This window comes from Myotis yumanensis, unplaced genomic scaffold (genome assembly GCF_028538775.1).
Source record: "Myotis yumanensis isolate MYYU_CA2020_CCGP unplaced genomic scaffold, mMyoYum1.0.hap1 SCAF_4, whole genome shotgun sequence".
NCBI classification, from domain to species: Eukaryota; Metazoa; Chordata; class Mammalia; order Chiroptera; family Vespertilionidae; genus Myotis; species Myotis yumanensis.
In genome coordinates, this window is record NW_027223755.1 from 63,551,082 (window position 1) to 63,572,853 (window position 21,772).

At 38.8% G+C, this 21,772-nt stretch overlaps 1 protein-coding gene and 1 pseudogene across 1 annotated transcript in view; one reads left to right on the forward strand and one right to left on the reverse strand.

Moving 5' to 3' along the window:
* The window catches only part of MAN2A1 (mannosidase alpha class 2A member 1), a 161,775-nt gene that overhangs the window by 12,576 nt on the left and 127,427 nt on the right, over positions 1-21,772 (forward strand). The window contains exons 2-3 of the mRNA XM_070412430.1: positions 12,198-12,455; positions 14,978-15,122. Coding sequence (XP_070268531.1) covers positions 12,198-12,455; positions 14,978-15,122 — 403 coding nt within the window. The remainder of the gene's footprint in view (positions 1-12,197; positions 12,456-14,977; positions 15,123-21,772) is intronic.
* Positions 19,985-20,099, reverse strand: LOC139009704 (U2 spliceosomal RNA; annotated as a pseudogene).

A 21,772-nucleotide genomic window follows, 5' to 3' on the forward strand; every position in this document is an offset into this window, starting at 1 on the left:
TATAGCAACTTGGTGCCTAAAATGTTGCCTCAATAGGCAGTGGTTTCTGTGATGCTGCATTAGGCTAGTGCAGGTGGGGTTCATATGGTTCTAATTTAAATATACATCTGGAAGCTCACAGAGTGGAGATGGAGCTGTGTCCTGGAGCAGAAGAAAGTGCCAGCAACTGGAATCATGACCATGCTTTTGGAGGTGGTGAGAGGGTGGGGATTACAAAGGTGGGGGAAACCTGAGTGGCCTGTTGTTATTTTAGGTGTGGGTTGAGCATCTTCTATAGGGATTCTTGCAGCTGCAGAATGTTTACCCAGGTGCAGCCACAGTCTTTTGAGTACCCTACCTGAGCAAGGGATGGTGAGCTGCGAGTCCCAGCTCTTCCCTTCACAACCCCAGTGCAGGGACTCTTGTCATATATCTGTATCCTGCATCTAGCAGCCTCTGTTACTGTCACATCTAGGCATGTGTGAGGTTATGAATATGATTTGCCAGGGCAAAGAATGCATTGCGCTTGTGTTTTAGCAAGGTATTATATAATTAAGTATTCTTTATGCTCACATGGTGAGGGCATTTATTTCTTTGAATGAACAGTGGCAGTATAAAGATAATACCTTGGAAGAGATTCAGGCATGATAAGCCCTGGGTCTGGAAAATATCATTAAAAAGTCATTTGCAGCTGTGATTTGTGCCTTGTTGATTTGTGCCTTGCAGAAGTAGAGTTAGATACCTAACTATGGCCACAGCCCCAGTTTGTACTCTTTTTGGCATCAACACTACACATCTTAGAGCAGTCACTTGAGGGGTTACTTGTCATTCTATCAAACCAAAATACTTTGCTGTTAAGTGCTTGAGATCTAACTGAAAAGCAGGATTTTCCTGTATATAGTTGAATAGCCTCTGACTGAGAACTACTGCACTAGTGGTGAAAACCCCTAGTGGAAAGCATCTGCTCTTTTACCAAATCACAGACCCTATATTTAGCTTTAATGCAATGGTTCTTAACTGCAGATGTGTGAGAATCGCCTGGTGAGCCTTTTACAATTATAAAAAGCAGCTCTGTGCACTCTCTCTTAGGTAATCCCATTCATTCCCACTGCTTTAAATTCATATTTATAGTGGCCACTCAAGTTTATATATTTTCCTGATTTTCAGACTTTCATATCTACCTCATAACACCACTGAGCTATCTAGTAGTTCCAGAACAGAACCTTTGCCTCTCACTTTGCTCCTTCCCCAGCATTTATTTTCCTAAAATGCCACCTATCATCCTGCCAGTTGCCTTAGCAAGAAAAAGGCCATTTTTCTTGCCCTCTCCTTTCCTAATTCATCAGTCCTGTCAAATGCTTTCACATTCCTCCACTTCCACCACCCTGGCCCAAGACACCAAGGTGTTTACCTGGCCAACTTCAATAGCCTCTTACTTCACTTGCCCCACCATAGCTCCAGAACTGCTAAATACACTTTTTATTTATTAGTCCCCAAACTGTTGAAAATGGAGATGTTGGTGTTTCTTTCCCTGAAAAATATTTTTAACCATAAAGTTTTTTCCTGCCTCCTTTATTCTATAGTTTGTTAGATTAAGATTATTGTGTAGCAGATGTTAATAAAATTAAGCAGCTTGTATTCAAATTGTCAGAAGCCAGATCGTTGATCAGCACACCTAAGAAAAGATAAATATATCATAAGGAAAAATTTCAAAGAATAATTTCAATAGGAAATCATTTTTGCAGAAGGGGATAGTTTGAAAGATAAGCTATATTGGTAGCTCTTGCTTTTCTTCCTTGTTCTGAGCTGTCTTTATATGTCTCTGTGCAGTGAAGGCTGGGGAAACCCTTACTGAGAACAAAATATGCTCCTGGGGAAACAGCATATAAAGTGGCATGGTCTCAGCCTCCATTGCTCCAATGCCATAGCTCCTCAGGCTCACAGCTCTCTACTTTGCATGGGGACTTGGGCAGCCTCCTCTGACAGGGACTCTTAAGTGTAAGGATACTTTCTAAGTTTTATATTGGTTCAACTCTTTGCCAGGTGTATTAATTTTCTATTGCTGTAATAAATCACAACAAACAGCGGTTTAAACTTTGTGAACTGACTTCAGTAAGGGAAGCTTTTCACCTGTGGGTGAGGGATGCTGGAGCATGCTGTGACCCTATGTCTAGCCTGCAGGGCACCCAGTGCAGGATGTGTTACTGTATAGGTTTCAGGGTTGGTGTGGGTTTTTTTTTTTTTTTACTCAGTCCACAGGCCTCCACAGCATTGACAACTGTGTGGTCCTTGGCAAATGTTGCAGAGTGTCTGCAGTGACTGCAAGGGTCCTCAGTGGCACCTCCAGGTCCAGAGGCTAGGGATGAAGGCCAGACAGCCCTGGTGGCTAGAACAGGTGGTGTGTATACATTCAGCTCTGGGGGTTAGCTGCTAAGGCCCTCTGTAGAGGCAGGGGCTGGTTGCAAACATACATGTAAGTAGTGGGAGACAAGGCAGGCAGCCTGGGCTGGGGCCAACTGTGGGTGCACCGGTAGTTGCAGGGGCACTTGTTGATATGCACTACTGTGATTGCTCAGTCTCACATGGGCACACAGTAGTGGATACTAATGACAGTTTAGGCTGGGGGTGTGCAGGTGCACAGCTGGAGTGTCTAGCTCAGGGGTGGGCAAACTTTTTGACTAGAGGGCCACAATGGGTTCTTAAACTGGACCGGAGGGCCGGAACAAAAGCATGGATGGAGTGTTTGTGTGAACTAATATAAATTCAAAGTAAACATCATTACATGAAAGGGTACGGTCTTTTTTTCTTTTAGTTTTATTCATTTCAAACGGGCCAGATCCGGCCCGCGGGCCGTAGTTTGCCCACGGCTGGTCTAGCTGCAGGTGTGTGATAGTGCAGGCCAGTGACAAGACAGGGCTTCATCTGGGGCCACAAGCAACTGTGGGACCTTAGCTATAGATATGCTCTCCCATGGCTGCATAGTCTTCCTGAGCATACATAGAAAGTGGAGACTGATGACAGGGTTCAGGTTCATGGTATACAAGTGCACAGCTAGCCCCATGGCAATGGGGATTAACTGTGGGACTTAAGACTGGAGTACCCTAACCAGTTTGGCTCAGTGGATAGAGCGTTGGCCTGTGGACTCAAGGGTCCCAGGTTCAATTCCGGTCAAGGTCATGTACCTTGGTTGCGGGCACATCCCCAGTGGGGAGTGTGCAGGAGACAGCTGATCAATGTTTCTCTCTCATCGATGTTTCTCTCTATCCCTCTCCCTTCCTCTCTGTAAAAAATCAATAAAATATATTTAAAAAAATAATAAAAAGACTGGAGTCTTGAATTTCTGCAGCCTCAGAGGCCTGGGCTGGCTGCTGGTGTGATTTCTTGTCTCCAGAGATGATGGGGAGGGAGGAAGGTGGAACATAGGTAGCTGGCATTAGCGAATGCCAATAAATTGGGCTAAAACTGGTGAAATCTGCAGGGCTTTCACGGCAGCTGTGCTGGCTTTTGGGTTGGTCCTTCTTTGGTGGTGAAAGCGGGGTTTGTCCGTAGAGCAGGTCACTGTGAACCTGTGTTGCTCTTTCTATATGGCTGCTATTGGTAGCTCTTGCTTTTCTTCCTTGTTCTGAGCTGTCTTTATATGTCTCTGTGCAGTGAAGGCTGGGGAAGCTTTTCACTTACCCATTCTTCTTTCCCAGCAAAGGGAACTCTTTCTAGCTGGAGAGTTCCCTTTGGTGTTTAGCAGTACTGGCTTGGGGGATGGGATGATGCAGGCAAAATGAAGCTGTCTTCCTTCTTTTGTGTGTGTGGTCATTCTCAGATTTTTTTGTTTAACTGTGTTACTAAAGTTTTGTAAGAGATCTCCCAGGATTGTTTTTGTTCATGGATAGCTAATTGTTTTATCTTTGTGGGAGGACGGAAGCTGCCATTTTAGTGATGTTATTCTCTTGGCTGGGGCCCTTACTGAGATTTCAGGATGAATTCCTGGAATTTGTTATGATGACCAGCCTTGCATATGATTCTGAGGGTTCTTGTTGTACTCTGCTCACCTCACCACACTTGCTACATGGTGGGCATGGCACATTCAGTGATAGAATCAAAGTCCAGAAAAATCCTGATGTGGCTGACTCTAACACAATTAGATTTGAAGAGGGTAAAAATGAAAGATGATGAAAGATGTTAGAAATTTGGAGTTTCAGATACATACCCACACGTACATTGTGGTAAGGTTTTATTTCTTTTGAATACTGCCATTGGTGGTTATATTAAATGTGTAATAACATTTCCTCTAAAGTTTTCTTAACTAGAAACTAGATTTGATTGAATGAAGATCTTATATCACTAGCATGGTATGAAGGATTCTAGCATCATCTACAGTTTCTTTTTCCAAAGTCTGTCTCTCCCCTGCATCAATTGTAGCCCATTGGTTACTGATGGTAGTGAATGTGGACTGACTGTACAGAATCCACAATCTTTTCCCAAGAAAAGGAGCCACATATTTTACCCTACTCATGAGGTCATGATTGTCACCTGTGGCCAAGAATGGATCAGTTTTTGTCATTTCTTAAACTGTCACCCTATTATTTAGGACTTTATTTCTTTTTGGGTTACAGTAAAGATTCTTTTTTTTTCCTTACTTTAAAAATTGTTATTTTTTAATTTCTTGATTTTAGAGACAGGAAGAGAGAGAGACATTGATTTTGTTATTCCACTTACTAATGTGTTCATTGGTTGCTTGTTTTTGTATGTGTCCTGACCAGAGATTGAATCTGTAACTTTGGCATATTGTAATGATGCGCTAACCAACCATACTACCTGGCCAGGGCCAGTTAGTGTTATTTTTATTTGTGTTATTTTTGGTGTAGGTTTATGTGCCCAAAAAAGACATTTAATACTTCCATAGAAAAAAATATCACTGTTTTTCTTTTTAACTTTCCCACCTCAATAAATACAGGGGTGCGCAAAAGCAGGTTTACAGTAGTTCACATGGAAAATATAATACTTACTAAATAATAATACAAGAATAAACTCTAATTCACATACTTACAATTGTAATCGTGCTTTTGCTCATTTCTGTATTTTGCACCAGTTATTGTGCTAGGCATTAGGGTACAATAATGAATGGTTCCTGTTCCCAATATAGAGATTCATTTAGTGATGGACATGGGGAAGAAATACCTGAATAAAATTGATAGAAATTCTGTGAAAGAAACAAAAAATAAGTTGACATAGAGTGTAATATGTGAGAGGCCTATCTATTTTAGATAGGATGGCTGGGGAAGGTTATGCAGAGCGGACATATGAGGGAGAGTTGAAGAACTTTAGAGAACTAGAGGCCCGGTGCACAAAAATTTGTGCACTTGGGAGGCTCCCTCAGCCCGGCCTGTGCCCTCTCGCAGTCTAGGACTCCTTGGGGGATGACCACCTGCTGGCTTAGGCCCGCTCCCTGGGGGATTGGGCCTAAGCTGGCAGTCAGACATCCCTCTGGCAGCACGGGAGCCCTCAGGGGGATGTCCACTTGCCAGCGGGGAGCAGGCTTAAGCTGCAGTCGGACATCCTTAGCACTGCTGAGGAGGCAGGAGAGGCTCCCGTCACCACGTCTGTACTGGCAGCCATCAGCCTGGCTTGTGGCTGAGCAGAGCTCCCCCTGTGGGAGCACACTGACCACAAGGGGGCAGCTCCTGCATTGAGCATCTGCCCCCTGGTGGTCAGTGTGTGTCATAGTGACCAGTCATTCCCAGTCATTCTGCTGTTAGGGTCAATTTGCATATTACCCTTTTATTATATAGGAGTGCCTGGCCAGCCTGGGTGAGGGGCTGATGGCTGTTTGCAGGCTGGCCACAGCCCCTTCAGGAGGGGTCCCCACTGGGGTGCCTGGCCAGCCTGGGTGAGGGGCTGAGGGCTGTTTGCAGGCTGGCCATGCCCCCCAGCAGGGACCCTCACCCCATGAGGGTGTGGCCACACCCTCATGGGGTGAGGGTCTGATGGCTGTTTTCAGGCTGGCCACAGCCCCTTCAGTGTGGGGGGTCCCCACTGGGGTTCCTGGCCATCCTGGGTGAGGGGCTGAGGGCCGTTTGCAGGCTGGCCATAGCCCCTTCAGGGTGGGGGGTCCTGCTGGGGTGCCTGGCCATTCTGGGTGAGGGGCTGAGGGCCATTTTCAGGCTGGCTAAGCCCCCCAGGGGGGGGCCCTCACCCCATGAGGGTGTGGCCAGCCTGGGTGAGGGGCTGATGGCTGTTTGCAGGCTGGCCACAACCCCCAGCTACCCAAGCTCCCAGTGTAGGCTGGCTGGAAGCAGGTATCTGGGATTTATTTGTCTTCTATAATTGAAACTTTGTTGCCATGAGCAGAGGCCACAGCCGGCTCAGGGCAGGCGGGAAGCTTGGCTTCCTCCATCGCCCGGGCAACCAAGCCTCCTGCTTGCTCCAGCTCTGTGGCTGCCAGCCGCCATCATGGTTGGGTTAATTTGCATATAGTCGCTCTGATTGGCTGGTGGGTGTGGCTTATGGCATAGTGAAGGTACAGTCAATTAGCATCTTTGTCTTTTTATTAGTGTAGATATCGTATGTACCAAGGTATTGAGATGAGGTGGGGATGAGATGAATTAGAATTATCTTTTTCACAGTGTGAAGCTAAGTTTGGGAAGAAAAGAAAGCAAAGGATGGAATGATAGAAATGCAGGTCCTTATTGATTATGGTGCAAGGTATTTTCAATATATTGAGAAATGAACACTGGAATGTAAGAAAGGTATTGAATTGTATTAGGGTATGGTTAAAGGATGTGGACATGAGAGATCAGTTAAGAGACTGTTTTACTAGGCTAGAAGAGAGTATCTGTGGCTTGGACCAGTGTGGTGGCATTTGAGAGGGAGGGAGGTTAATTGATTCAATAACTATTTTGGAGATAAGATGAAAACAGCATGTAGGATGTATGAGCAGGGTTGAATGTGTGAGCAGGGTTAGGGAGGGAGAATCAGTTATGCCACCAAGATTTTGGGAATGTGTGACCAACAAGGTGGAGATTCTTACTGAAGACTCAAGGACTATAGAAAGCTTTTTTTGTGAAGATGTCTTTTGGACTTAAGTGTGAAACCCAAGTTGAGAAGTCAGTCATTTGGATAGATGGGTCCCCTTCCTTCCTTCCCTCCCTCCCTTCCTTCCTTTCTTTTTTCCTTCCTTCCTTCCTTCCTTCCTTCCTTCCTTCCTTCCTTCCTTCCTTTCTTTTTCAGAGAAGAGGTTTCAGATCAAGATATAAATGTGGAAAACATCAATACAAAAATATGGAATTTAAGTCATAGAGTGGATGAGATAATTTAAGGTAGTATAGAGAAGGCAGAGAGCTCAAGGACTAACATTGAGAACTCCACAATTTAGATACTGATGAGAGAGGGAGATTGATAAACAGTTGGCAGGAGGAAAACCAAGAGTATGTTGTGCTGGCAGGTAATGAAGAAACAGTTTATAGGAAGGAGGAGTGCCAGATGCTCCTTGTGATGATGAATGAGGTGAAGACTGTTTGCTCATCAGGCTTGGCAACATGGAAGACTTTGGATACTTTTCAAGACCAATTTTGGTGGAGTTGTGGGCAGGTACTGATTGGAATGGGCAAGTGAGTGAGTGGGAGTTTGTAAGGAAGGGGGATAATGAGTGTAGATTCTTGAGAACCCCTGTATGTCCATGAAGGGGATAGGGACATGGAAGGGAATATAGGGCTAAGAAAAGCACTGGAGTTTGACTTTTTTTTTTTTTTTTTAAGATAGGATAGGATGTTAAGTTGAACCATAAGAAATTGGTGACAGCCCTAACCGGTTCGGCTCATTGGATAGAGCATTAGCCTGTGGACTCAAGGGTCCCAGGTTTGATTCTGGTCAAGGGCATGTACCTTGGTTGCGGGCACATCCCCAGTAGGGAGTGTGCAGGAGGCACCTGATCAATGTTTCTCTCTCATCGATGTTTCTAACTCTCTATCCCTCTCCCTTCCTCTCTGTAAAAAAACCCCCAAAAACCAATAAAATATATTTTAAAAAAAAGAAATTGGTGACATATGACTACTTTTGACTTATGAGAATGTCAGTTTCCTATAGTTTGACCTAATAAAACATGTTATATTATTGAGAATGACTTGCTTTTAGAAGGGGACTTTGATGAAGCAGTGTTGAGAGTTTAACCACAAAATACAGCCTTTGAGCAACTGAGAGAGATGGGGTTGGAGCTCACCAGCAGTGTTGGCCTTTGAAGTAGGGAGAGGAGAAGGCACATGTTTTTTTCATTGTAACAGGAAGGAAGAAGAAGGTGTGCAGATTCAGCATGCCTCAGTGATCACAGTGATGCCAATCCCAGCAACTCATGTCTTACCCAGGGGCAAATAATTACATAAGACTTTTTTCAGATAATTTATAGACACACATTGATTGATTTTGTTCAGAGGGCTGAGTGGTTACTGATTCTATTTTGCCTTGTAGTAGGCTCTAAATTTTCTCTCTCAAAAGTCTTTGATATCAATGATTTTTTTTTTGCTCAGTTTTTCTCTCACCAAAAGCAGAAAAAAATCAAATACCATGATCTCCTTCCCCACTCCTCAGCAGTGCAACACCATGGCCTCCCTAGAGAACTGATTAGCAAATCAAAAAATAAAGTGGTTTTCTCATATGTAATTTTTTTTGTACTATAGGAACTTGTCTTTTTTAATATCACCATTGGTACTCTTTGACTTGTCATCAAATGAAACATTACCTATCATTTCTATTATTTTAATGTAGACTATGAGCATATCCTTTTAAAGTCATACTACTCTTCTCTGTCTTATACAGAATTTGCTTATGAAGTGTATGTATCTCAAAAATTTCAGCTATTTGGAGGGAGACTTTACTTCCCTGCATAATATAGTTTAAAAAATAATTTCCATTAAACCACTATGTTGACATATCTCTAGGCCACAGTTTTCTCCATGAACTTCATTCAGTACAGTATTCCAGGTATTAATCATTGATTGTATCTTTAAAGCAACAATGATATTGAAATCATCTTTAGTGCTTGCAGGACCCTTTTTCATGAAACATCCATCTCCTATAATGTTTGTTTGGAATAATATTCTCTTCCATGGGTTATGGGACCAGGAAGGAGCCCTCTTCTTTCTCGATGTGTGTTTGTTGAGCTATAGGCAGCTTTGCTGTGTGCATGGCTTCAGAATTACCTTTTTCTGAAAGTACAGGAAGATCTGGAGAAAGTCGGTGCTCATATATTCTTTTATACACTATTAAGTGTCTGATAAAACATGTGGCATCTTTCAAAGCTCTAGGATGGTGGTATTTATTTATTTATTTATTTATTGCCTTTCCAGCACAACTTTTAATTTTCATTGGAATCAATGTCTTTTTCCCTTTAACATTTTAAAAAATTTATTTTGAATTATAGGTGACATAATATTATATTAGTTTCAGGTATACAGCATAGTGATTTAACATATATAAACCTTACAAAGTGATCACCATAAGTCTAGTAACCATCTGTCATCATACATACTTATAACAATATTATTGGGGTGATATTTTAGACTAAGCTAAGGCTTTATTTTATGGAGATGTGTAGCTTTACTACAGGCAGAATAAGTCAATGTGTTCTAATTCTGCTTGCAATCAGAATAACTTGATTTACTGTTGTTACCTGCTGTGGTAGAAATTGCAAGCATCACTGAAGTAGACTTGCATTTTCAGCATTGGAAATATTCAATAGAATTCATCAGGAGTGATTTCAAAAAGCTGTGGTGGTGTGATAAATGAGTGAAAAAAAGTTTTCCCCTTATTTCAGATAGCCTTTGATAGTATGTCTGTTTTAGAAAATAGGTACAGATTAGTCAGCTGTGTACCTGGCTCTCAAATATTTTTAGCTTCTTTTGAGTGAACTTTGGGTTATGCCAAGAGTCCTCTATGGCCTTTCTTCTGAGAAACGTTCAACCAACATCAATGTGTGCTTATAAAAAAGGGCTTGTAGTATATATAACACTACTCAACAGCTTTGCTGACCTGGAGTCTACATGATTCAACTAGTTTTTCTTTGAACCCTGAACTAGTGTTGTACTGATCATCAGGTTTCCTTTGCTTTGCCATTTCTAGTCATGAACTGATCTATATTCTCTGTCTTTTCGCTAGGGGCTTATCTTTCAGGATGAGTTCTGTGCTAAAATGTCGCACTTCCTGCTTCTATATATGCTGATGAACAGGCTTCAGAGTTCTACCTTGTGGAGACATGCCACCCCACCTAGAGATGACAGATATCTTAAAGGACTGCAGTTTTGATGTGTGTGGGGCTATTTCTGTCTCTATTAAGTAGAGAGGCTTATGAGAGCATCTTTGAAGTCTGAGGAGGTACATGTCTGTCTTGTGCTCCTTGTTTCTCGTACATCAGGGCTTTGAGTATTCATCTCCAGTGTTATCTCTCTCACCTACCTCCCAAGGTAATTTGCTGCTGATTTGCTTCTAATTTTGGCTGCTTTTTTTTCTTATTCTAAAATGTCTTCCCTTGTCCCTTCAGACTTATGTCAGTTTTCACAGTTTGCTAAAATGGCCTTCTTTTGGTAGACAGCAGTCTGTTGACTTCTCCTCTCCCTTGTTGAGCTGACCAGTAACATGAGATTAAAAACCTTGTTTCTTTCAGCCTCCCCATTACAAAAACAACTGTTCATAACAGACAAAAGAGGAAGCCTAGCTGGTGTGGCTCAGTTGATTGAGAATCATCCTATGTCCTGAGAGTTCGCCAGTTCTATTCCCTGCCAGGGCACATGCCTGGGTTATGGGCTCAGTTCCCAGTAGGAGGTGTGCAGGGGGAAGGCAATTGATGTTTCTCTCTTTCCCTTCCCTTACTTTCTTTCTAAAATAAAAAACATTTTTTAAAAGAATATAAATGCTCATAACCAGTTTTTACCATCTCAATTATGTATTATTTTTCAAAAGGGGATCATCATGTCATATATACTATTTTATTCATACACACTATTTAAAAACTGCCTTTTCTCCACTGTATCTCCTGAAAGTACATTCTCATATATTTTTATTTAAAAAATTATATCCCTAACTTTTCAGTCCCTGAAAACTGTTCTGTGATATTAGATATTGACCAGTCCTTCACTTTTGGACATTTAGTGTTTTAGCTTCTTTTCTCTTTTCCCTTCCTCCTTTCTGTCTTTCTGTTACTTACTGGTGATAGAATTTTTTGTTTCTGAGTATCTAGAGTTGTTTGTTCACTATGCATATAGTTATTTTATTAAACACTAATATGGACTTTTGGGGGAAAAGGATAGGCTATTTCTATTACAATGTCATCTTGTGTGTGTGTTTAGATAGGGACTCATATCTTATGCATTCCTGCCTTCCCAGCATGTAGCATTATACCTGGCATAGTGGGTGTTCACTAAAAAATTATAGTTGCTTTCCAGAAATATGAAGGCCATTTGGCAAATTTATAACTATCTACTCTGTATTTGGAACCCTTGGAATAGGAGTGAGCAAGACAGAGACTGTCCTTGCTCTCATAAGCTAAGGTGTTATTCTATATAGCAAGGTTTATGTTATAGAGAGAGCAAGCCTCTATAATTAATGTGAGGATCAATTAAAAACCTAAAGTCACACAATGTAGTATAACCGGTCTAAATGACTTAATAATGTGTGGTTACTTGGGGGGAGGAGGGGCAATTCATGTCAGTTTTTTTTCAAGCTTATGGCTAATTAACAGTTGACTAACTGATTTTTCTGTAGATCACAGTTCTTATTTAGGATTGTCCACTAGTGTTACTGATTGAGATGAAATGATTGTTTTCAGGTTTAAAGGTCACTTTTTGACTTTTGGGAATAACTAGAATCTTTTACAGTTAAATTTAAAGTTTTATACCTGAATATAATATGTTGTTGTACTTAGTGATTTTAGAGAACAAAATATATTTTAGGGCTGGGTGTGGGGGTAATAGGAAATATATCCCCCAATATTTTTTGTACTTTTGTTGCTCTTTTTAAAATATGATTAAACAAAGATTGCAGCCATGGAGAAGATTTTCTGCTGTAAATCTGTATTTCAACCATTCAGCGATTAATGCTTTCTGTGACCCCACTTATAAAAGTGGAAAGTGAAGCATGAGTGGCTGACCTCTTGAGTAGGCACATAATTTTAAAAAAAATATGGGTGTCTCAGAGCTATGTTAGAGTTTCATATAGCTGCCTCTTTTTTATTGTAGGGCCAGCTCTCAATGTTGCAAGAAAAAATAGACCATTTGGAGCATTTGCTAGCTGAGAATAATGAGATCATCTCAAATATTAGAGATTCGGTCATCAATTTGAGTGAGTCTGTGGAGGATGGGCCAAAAAGTTCACAAGGCAATTTCAGCCAACGTGCTGGCTCACCTTTTCTGCCATCGAAAAAATTGTCCCTCACAGTTGACCCTGAAGACTGTCTATTTGCTTCACAAAGCGGAAGTCAGAATGCAGATGTGCAGGTAATGTATACATTAGTTAATAATCACTGGGTTTTGTTTTTTTAGATTTGATCTGGTATCTGTTCTGACTTAGTAAGTTACTTAAATTCTCTGGATTCTAGTTTCTGTGATTTGATTAATTATAAGATCATTAATATTCTTTTTTAGTGATAAAATTCAGTAATTTTGTGCTTCTGATTTTTTATTTTATTTTATACTTTGTGAATATGGCCATTTTGTATACTTCTTCAGTCTTTTTTTTTGTAACAGTTGGAGACCTTTAGAGTTTTAAATTTGGCCAAAGAGATTTTCTTACCTTCTTTTGGAGAGTACAAGAAGAGCCTTCCTCTTACTATGTCACTGTTATACATTATAGGTTTCGCAGAGTGTAGGGTTAGATTATTTTTGCTGAATATGCCTTTATGAGAAGGAAGAGAAATATTCTAGAGTTGTACTGTCCATTATGGCAGCCACATGTGGCTACTGAATTTGAAATGTGGCTAGTTTGAATTGAAACGTGCTTGAAATATAATTTACACACAAAGTGTTGAAGATTTAGTATGAAAAAAAGAATCTATAAAGTATCTTGTTCATTTTTATATTGATTACATATTGAGATAGTATTTTGAATATATTGGCCTAAAATAAAATGTCATTAAAATTAATTTTGCCTATCCCATTTTACTACAAAATTTAAAATTACATATTTGGCTTGCATTATTCTCTTTGATCACACTGTTCTAGAGGATAGTGGAGTTGAAGACTAGGAAAGAAAGAACTTTTGCCTTTCTTAAACTTCGGGTGTGTCACTCATATTTTTTAGTTCTGCAAAATAGCAGAGAGCTATAGACTTAACCTTATACCTTAGACCAGAAATTGGAACTTGGTGACAGGACCCTATGGGGTGAATATTTTAAACTTGGATAAAATGAGTTGGCTGTGTCCTGGCTTCTAAGTAGGAATTTTTATTAACTCCTGGGGACAGAGAACATGGTATGACCTTGAGGACATGGCTCACAGGCCAAGCTGAAAACTGGGAACAGTGGAGCTGGCCAGGTCTTACGCCTGCAACCTCATCAGCTAGTGTGTGGCCAGGTTCAGATAGGATTAGGATCCTATCCTGTGATTTGAAGGGATATCTATTTCTGTGAGGCTTGGCTTTTTCAGGTTTTAATTCACTCCTTTTAAAGAGGAACAAAAAAACTTTTTTTGGTAGGGGTGGGTCTAAATTTGGGATGGACAGAAAGAAGGTAGGATAAACCATGGAATGCAGGCAGAGGGAGGCAGCAGGACTGGGAGTTCTGCAGACTAAAGAAAGAACTGGGAGAAATAGCAGAGACTGCTAACACATCCTCCCTTGGCCAGCTGGTTCCCAAAGATTTGTTGACTTATCCTTAGAGCATTATATTTTACTTTATTAAAGTCATAAATTCTGAAGTGAGAAATATATTATTGCCTTAAAATACTTTGTATTCACTTTTATGTAGTTTGCTTGATATCTTTACAAAGTTTTCTAACTCATTTATGTATTAGCTAGTGGCCTGGTGCACGAATTCATGCACATTGAAAGGAAATTAATTAGAAGAAATATTTTAATATTGCTATTCGCCCTTTCTCTATAATAGAAGTATCAACCAAATTCGCGATCGATAATGACAGATCGAAACACACATGTGCAATTGGCACCAGCGAGAGCTTTATATATGTCCTAATATATTTATTTATATGTATTTATATATATCCAAAATATCAGACATATTGGTCAGAGGTAAGGCAAGGGTGAAATTTTACCAAAGGGTGTTTCTGTTGTCATATTTAATATTATAGAGAGTATGGAGAATAAAAATTTTTAGGGTTTTTATTTTGAGGGAGAGGGCAATAAATATTTTTCCCTTGTGTTCAAAATATATTATTATGTAGAAGGAATACTGCTTTGGAAACTTAGAAAGCGTTTGAACACTTAAAAGCTAAATCTCAATTTAAAAATATTCTTCCATTTTTAACCTAGTCATTCTTGTTGTAGTTTTATTTTTAGAATAAAAAAGGTAAACATAACATATGCTAAATGAAAGAATAGAAATAGATGCATTTTCATTAAGATACAGATTTTAAAATATAAGAGATTGAGTATAAAATAATGACAACTTGAAGTAAAAGTAATTTTCAGTAAATTGTTTTTTAATCTGGTCATAATTAATTTTTTTGGTTTGCTGTTTAGTTACTACCTATTCCTATTAAATTGTATTGGAAATAAAGCAGGGGAAGAGGAATTGAATGGAATTATTTTTTTTATTAGAAGCAGATGGGGAAGGGGGTTACTAATCAGGATAGTTATGTAATCCAGGTAGCATTTTAAGCCTTTGAATGGTGATTAAATGTTTTCTGCCTTGAACCCTTCATGTCTACAGAAATAGCTTTATCTTGTAAAATATATACTTAAAGTATAACAATAAGTAGTTTTGAACAAATATTTTTCAGCATTAAGTTTAAATTAATAATGGTTATACATAATTAAACCTTTTATTTGTCTTTTATATTTTTAGATGTTGGATGTTTACAGTTTAATTCCTTTTGACAATCCAGATGGTGGAGTTTGGAAACAAGGATTTGACATTACCTATAAACTTAATGACTGGGACACTAAGCCCCTTCAAGTCTTTGTGGTGCCTCATTCCCATAATGATCCAGGTAAAATTTGCACTTCAAAAAAACTGGAGGTTATTAAACCTACTGTAGGCATAAACTAGTTTAATGAGAATCTGGTGGCACCCACTTCTCAAATTTTTGAGAAATGTTCCCTGACTTTAAACAATATCATATTCCTTTTATATGTCATTGTATTTTTGAGTTCTTACTTGATTAATTTATGTACCATTTAAAGATAAAAGTTGTGCAGTATGAAATAGTAATAACACAAAGAAGGTTTTAGCCCTGGAGGACAAAAGTTGCACACATTTAAGGCACTGATCATTCATTTTAGTTACTTAGTGTAACATACTACATGGGAGAATTATTTTGTGCCCATAAATTCTACATTTAAAAAGTCAGAATGCACATGGGAAAGCTTGAGTCTTTAAAATGGAGAAGTAGTACAAAATGATTAAGAGACAGACATGGGTGAGTCCCAACCTCATCATGTCCAAAGTGTTAGATCTTCAGGTAAATTACTTAATCTAAGAGTAAGTTTTTTTGCAGGTAGAACCAGGATAAAGTACTTCATAGGAAGTCTAAAGGCACGATACACGGCCCAAAATTAACTGCTATCATTATCATTATTGTAATTGTTGTTCCATATGATGACTTTTGTTTTTTATTGGGGCCAGATATTTTTCCCCCCCAAGGTAAGTGGAAATCCTAAAATTATAATGGGAAATATGATTTTGTGTGTATACTTGTTAGTGTGAATACACAGGCACAGAGTAAATGCCCAATGAATGTATTTGTAGAATTTTTTTTTTGGAATGTATTTCCAAAGACTTCTTTTTTGGAAGGACTTATTGATACTTCTGCACTGAGTTGCCAGATTATTATGACCACCTGACGTTTGTAGGCAAATTAGCTATAATTTTGCGCTGAAGTTGCTAGAGGGCCAGACCATTATAAATAGGGAAGCAGGTTGTTTACCACGATAGTGGAAGTGATTTTTTTTCTGAAGATATGGGTAAACAACGCGATTTAACAGCCTTTGAATGTGGGATATATTTGAACGTGAGTGGCCAGATTATTATGACCACCTGACATATGTAGGCAAATTAGCCGTACATAGCATTGTATGGGATATGGAAGCCGAAGGCCTGTTCGAACACATTTGCTGTCTGCAGTTACCAAGATAAAACATCTCCAATTCGCACAGGAACACAAGGATTGGATAGTCGAGCATTGGAAAAAAGTCATGTGGTCCGATGAATCACGTTTCCAGTTGCATCATGCAGATGGCAGAGTGAGAATTTGGCGGAAACAGCATGAAAGCATGCACCCCACATGCATGAGTGATCATTTCTTAAGGTCTGCAGGAGCTATGGGGTCTTTTCTGGTGTTTTTTTTGTCTGGTCTCATGAGCAAGTTACCAGGAGGTTGTTCCAACTCAGGGCTCAGGAACTGAAACATAACTTAGGTCAAGATGTTGTCTTTAGTCTGCCAGAGATCCAGACCATGTGACTATTAGTCAGGTCCAGGCTTCTGCTGCCTCAGAGGTTGCTGATTATTGGGGAGGAAAGGCTATGTCTGGGAGGTGGCAAGAGAGAGACAGAAGGAGAGGGAGAGAATTTCTGGAGCTAAGTTTTAAAGCTGAATTTAATAAAAGTCATAAGGACCCTTGGCTGTTTTTTTATTTGTTTGTTTGTTTTGTTTTCTATATTAGACACACTCAGTGAGGTGAGGTGTTTAAACTTCACATATGGGATCTGAGACTGCCTGTAGACTATAGATATTTTTTTCCTATAAACCTCATTCACTCTGAAATATTCTCTTGGTGAGTCAAATAGCAACAGAGACACTTGTAGTAAATGGATTGTTCTCTCATCTATTCTCTGTTGATCATGTGTAGTTTAATTCTTGCCACTTAATTGAGTGTGTGATGTGATTCCATTGTCTATTTTCTGTAGGTTTATACATATAATTTGCAGTGTACCTTGTAGGTCCTTATGTGAACCCAGCTTTCTTCCCTTTTTTATTTTTAAAGACCTTTATTATCCTTTCCCCCTTTCTGCTATCTTCAATTTCCATAAATCTCATTCTTGTTATCTACAACATGGGCACTTAACTATAATAATAAAATTAGCAGTTTACCAGGCACTATGCCAAATGTTTTATAAACATCTGATGCCCCCAATAACCCTGGAAGGTTGGTGCCACTATTCATGATGAGGGGTTACCAACCTGCCAAGCTTACATAGGTAGTGGCAATATTTTCCTGTTAGTTTATCTGGATCTCCCATGTGAGTATACTAGAATGGCAGAATACTAGTATGTGTCTTCTATCATAGTCTATCCTCATTGCCAGCCTACACTTGGCATGTCGTAATTGCTACGTATATGTGAGGCCTTTTCTGATCTACCTCCATGCCCCTGAACAGCTTTCTCACATTGTACACACACACACACACACACACACACACACACACACGTTTCCACATAGGCACACGTAAATATTTATAGCAATTTTTTCTGGGTCTCCTCACTAGAATGTAAGTTCAATGAGAACTCATACTTTGTCTTATTAACCACTGGGTGGCTGATGCCTAGAACAGTAACCAGCACACACTACAGCTCATTTAGTTAAATAAGATAATGAATTAAGGAATCTGACTCTGCAGATTCAGATGAAGTATTTAACCTTGGCTCACGATTTTTACTCCCTTTTCTTCACATTGTCTGCTTATTTCTACCTAAAAAATACCTTATTTAGAATAAACGTTGTAATTTTAAATACTAGAAACAGATTATATCAACTTCATCAAGGGCAGGGATTCCTCTGCCTTCTAGACTTTGTTTAATTTGCACTGTAGTTAGTATGTTGTTTTGTGAGAAGACATCCTTAATAACTGTTCCTGACTGCAATAAAAGGTATCCTCTAATCACAATTGAATCTTTTTGTCTTAGTAAATGATGTTAATGACTCTTACCCTCAGGCCCTTCTCTACCTGAGGGAAAAATAATGGTGAGACACAGACCTTGAAATCTATATAATGTTATTAATCAATGTCACCCCCCAAAAATTTAGAATAAGACAGGGAGGGTGAGGGCATGTGCTGGGGGTTGGGGGTGGGTGGGGAGAGGTCGGGGGGGGGGGGGAGATTTTAAACAATAAAGTAAGATTTTAAACAATTAAGATTTTAAACAATAAAGAATTTAAATTTAAAAAATAAATTTAATTTAAAAAATTTTAGAATAAAATACCTCTATAACAAAAACAAAAACAGTAAAGTGATTTTTGCTACCAAGCAAAATTTTAGAGGAAAGAATTGCTGACTTTTCTTAATAATTTTCACCGCTTCTTAACAAATGTAGAATTTAGATAAACTAAATTATGAATCTTCAGATCATGAAAAACTACTTTTTTCTGTGGAGGACAGAAGATAAGTGTACTTGCATCACAAGTCAAATGTGACTGTGTAATGGGGAAGTCTTTGGGAAATACTCCTAAATCGAAGTGCAATTAGGCAGCTTACTTCCTAAATGAGATTTATAGAGATTTATTTTTATTTTTTGCAGCAACAGTTTAAAACAAACTAGCTCAGTAATTTGTTTCATCAGTGAAGCTTTATCTGTTGAGGATATAAATTTGAAATAGTATTTTAAAGATTCATGTATTTAGTTCCCCAACTTAAATAATTATGTTGTTGTGTTTTTTATATATGTAGATATTTTTCTATTTGGTCCACCTTGGTAATACCTCACAAGAAAGATAAATTTCAGTTATATTTGTATTTTAATACAATTTCTAATCATGTCTTCTTTCTGTCCATAAGGACATGTAACAATTGTCATACAATATTTTGTGTGGTTTACATTAGTTCAAAGAAAATTGGAAACAAATTGTTAAGTAAATGCTGATAACTTTTCACTGTTGCACTTTTGACAATTTTGAATCATGGACCATGAAATTAAATGTTAGTTGATTGATACATGTTCATGTTGTATTTAATAAGCTGATTAAAACACAATTATAGCACCTTTGTATCTATAATCTTAATTCTTTGCTTCCCACTAGTTAAATTGCTGAAATATTTAGGCAATTTTTCTTCAGAGAAATCATAGTGTGTAGAGAGAAGATAAGGTATACTAAATGGAAAGTTGGACAGCATGTTGTTAAGCAATTTGTGAAAATGAACATCGAAAAATAATTCCTCATGTGGAATGACTCCAAAATAGAAGGAAGGTCTAGGTTCAGGAGTCATACCTCAACATAATTTTCTTTTGTGCATTTGTAGAATTTTTAAAAAATATACATTTTTATTGATTTCAGAGAGAGGAAGGGGAAGGGAGAGAGAGATAGAAACATCACTGATGAGAGAGAATCATGGTTTGGCTGCCTCCTGCATGGCTTCTACTGGGTATCAAGCCTGCAACTCAGGAATCCAACCATAACCTCCTGGTTCATGTATTGATGTTCAACCACTGAGCCACATCGGCCAGGCCATTTGAAGAATTTTAATTGACTTGAATGATTAGGATTTTTCAGCTTTTTTTTAAAATTAAGAAAACAGATTTTTGCATTTAATATTATAAGATAATTTGAAATGAGTTTATAGATCCTTAATCTTTAAAGTTTGTGAAAAAGAACAAAAACATGTGAGGAAATCACAGAGTAATGTTATTTTAAGTTTTTTCTGTTCAAATATTGTTAGGCACAATCAGATGAAAACAGTTCTGGTCAGCCACAGTGGGGCACAGCCTAGGTAAGGTGAGAGTCAGTGAAGACCTAGAACTCTGGCTGCCAAGGGCACTGCCAAGTGAAATGAGGTGATCGGGAGAGGGAGAGATTTGTATGTGAGCACAGTTTGGGGAGTACTTGGTTCTGTTTAGCTATTGTGGGATAATTTGAGCTCTTTGGTTTTGGCTAAATCCACTACTGCTCTCTGCAATTTTATGACAAAAGTAATACTGTTAAACTGGTAAGAACAGATACTACATTTGATCTTAGCCAAAAGGCTGAGAAGTGATAAAAAAAAGTAATACTATTACCCTCATTTCATAGATGAGAAAACTGAGGCAGAAGAAAGGATAAGTAATTATGTCTAAGGAAGGGCTGGGTTTGAACCATGACTTATAACCTTTATTTAACATTGCCTCTTTTTAGGTAATGCTTCTGAAACAACAGGCAGAGCTTCTAGGAGAAAAGTCTTTTCCAGCCAGATGTCATCTACGTTATGTTATTAATCATATAAAACATTTTATTGACTACTAGAGGCCCGATGCACAAAATTCATGCAAGGGGCTCAGCCCTCGCAGTCCCGGCTGCCTTGGCCCTCACAGCCCCAGCTTCGTCCGGAAGGTCATCCGGATGGTCATTCTGCTGTTTGGTATAATTAGCATATTAGCTCTTTATTATATCAGATCTTGCAAAAGGAGGCATCTCCTGCACTGTTTCCTATTCTTTTTTCCCCCCGGTCTATCCCTATTTAAATGGATGTTTCTGTCCTTAGTACTGCATTAATATATGAGATGGTGAGTGGTTTTCCTCATTGCTACATATTTTACAATTAAAAAGTTATTTAGAAACAGTATTTTCCAGCTTTTAAAATAGTTTCTTTCAGAAACTTTGATAATTTGCCCACTTTTTGCCCAATCATAAGGCTAAGTAGCCTCCTCACATATTCTAAAAGTAACTCCTCAAAGAAAGTCAGTTTTTCTTTTACTTCTAATGATGTCTCATATTATAGACACTTTGCATGATTTCAAACAACCAAGCTCTATTTGGGGAAGACTTATTAGGACTGAAGTGTCCTCATTTGGTGTGAATCCTTAAAAAGGGAGGAAAATTACTTTAGTACAGATTTTAGAAATTATTTTGGAGGTTGATCTCACAGTTGTAGATATCAGGTATCAGCATATGCAGGTCGTTTAAAGGGCATTTAGAAAAGCAATATAGTAAGGGGTCACAGTTGGATATTACACATATCCAGCTGCAGGTTGAACAGAACCCCAGCTGTGCTAACAGCAATGCAATGGGTTCTTGTGGTGTGGGATAGAATTTCCAGTGACAGCATCTTACCAAGGTTCAGAATGTGCTGTATGGAACTTAATGCAAGTGAAACTGATATGCTTTGAAAACTATTAGATGACATTGAATTACCTGGAAAAAAATGGTTAGGTTATTTTGGAAACCCAAGTCCAAAAGCATTTAGAGGAATCAGCAGTTTTATAGGTTTCCAAACATTCATGGGTCTTTAGAAAACCTGAGCTTAATCTTACTCCTCTCTCTTGGAAACTTTAGTCAGTTACTACGTTCTCTTCTTCTTGCCTCTTTGGCCTCTTATTTATCTCTGTCTCTTTCCATTGCAATTCACTAACCATGTTTTAGCAGAATTATTGTAATGGCCTCATTTCCTGTTTCTCTTTTACTTTGTTTTTTATTCTATCCTTTACATTTACAGTTATTTTTCAAAGCACAAATCAGAAAACCTTGACTTTATTTCTCCTAAGTTTTCAGTAAGAAACAAAAATGGTTCAGAGGTTTGCAGTGATCTGACCCCCACTTCTGTTTTTATTTTTCAACATGCTCCCTCCAAGTGAGCTGCAGTGCAGCCATACCTAGCTGCCTTCTGCTCCCTGAAATCGACATGTGCCTTCATGGCTTAGTGCCTTTTCCATATGCTCTTGCCTCAATTTGGAAA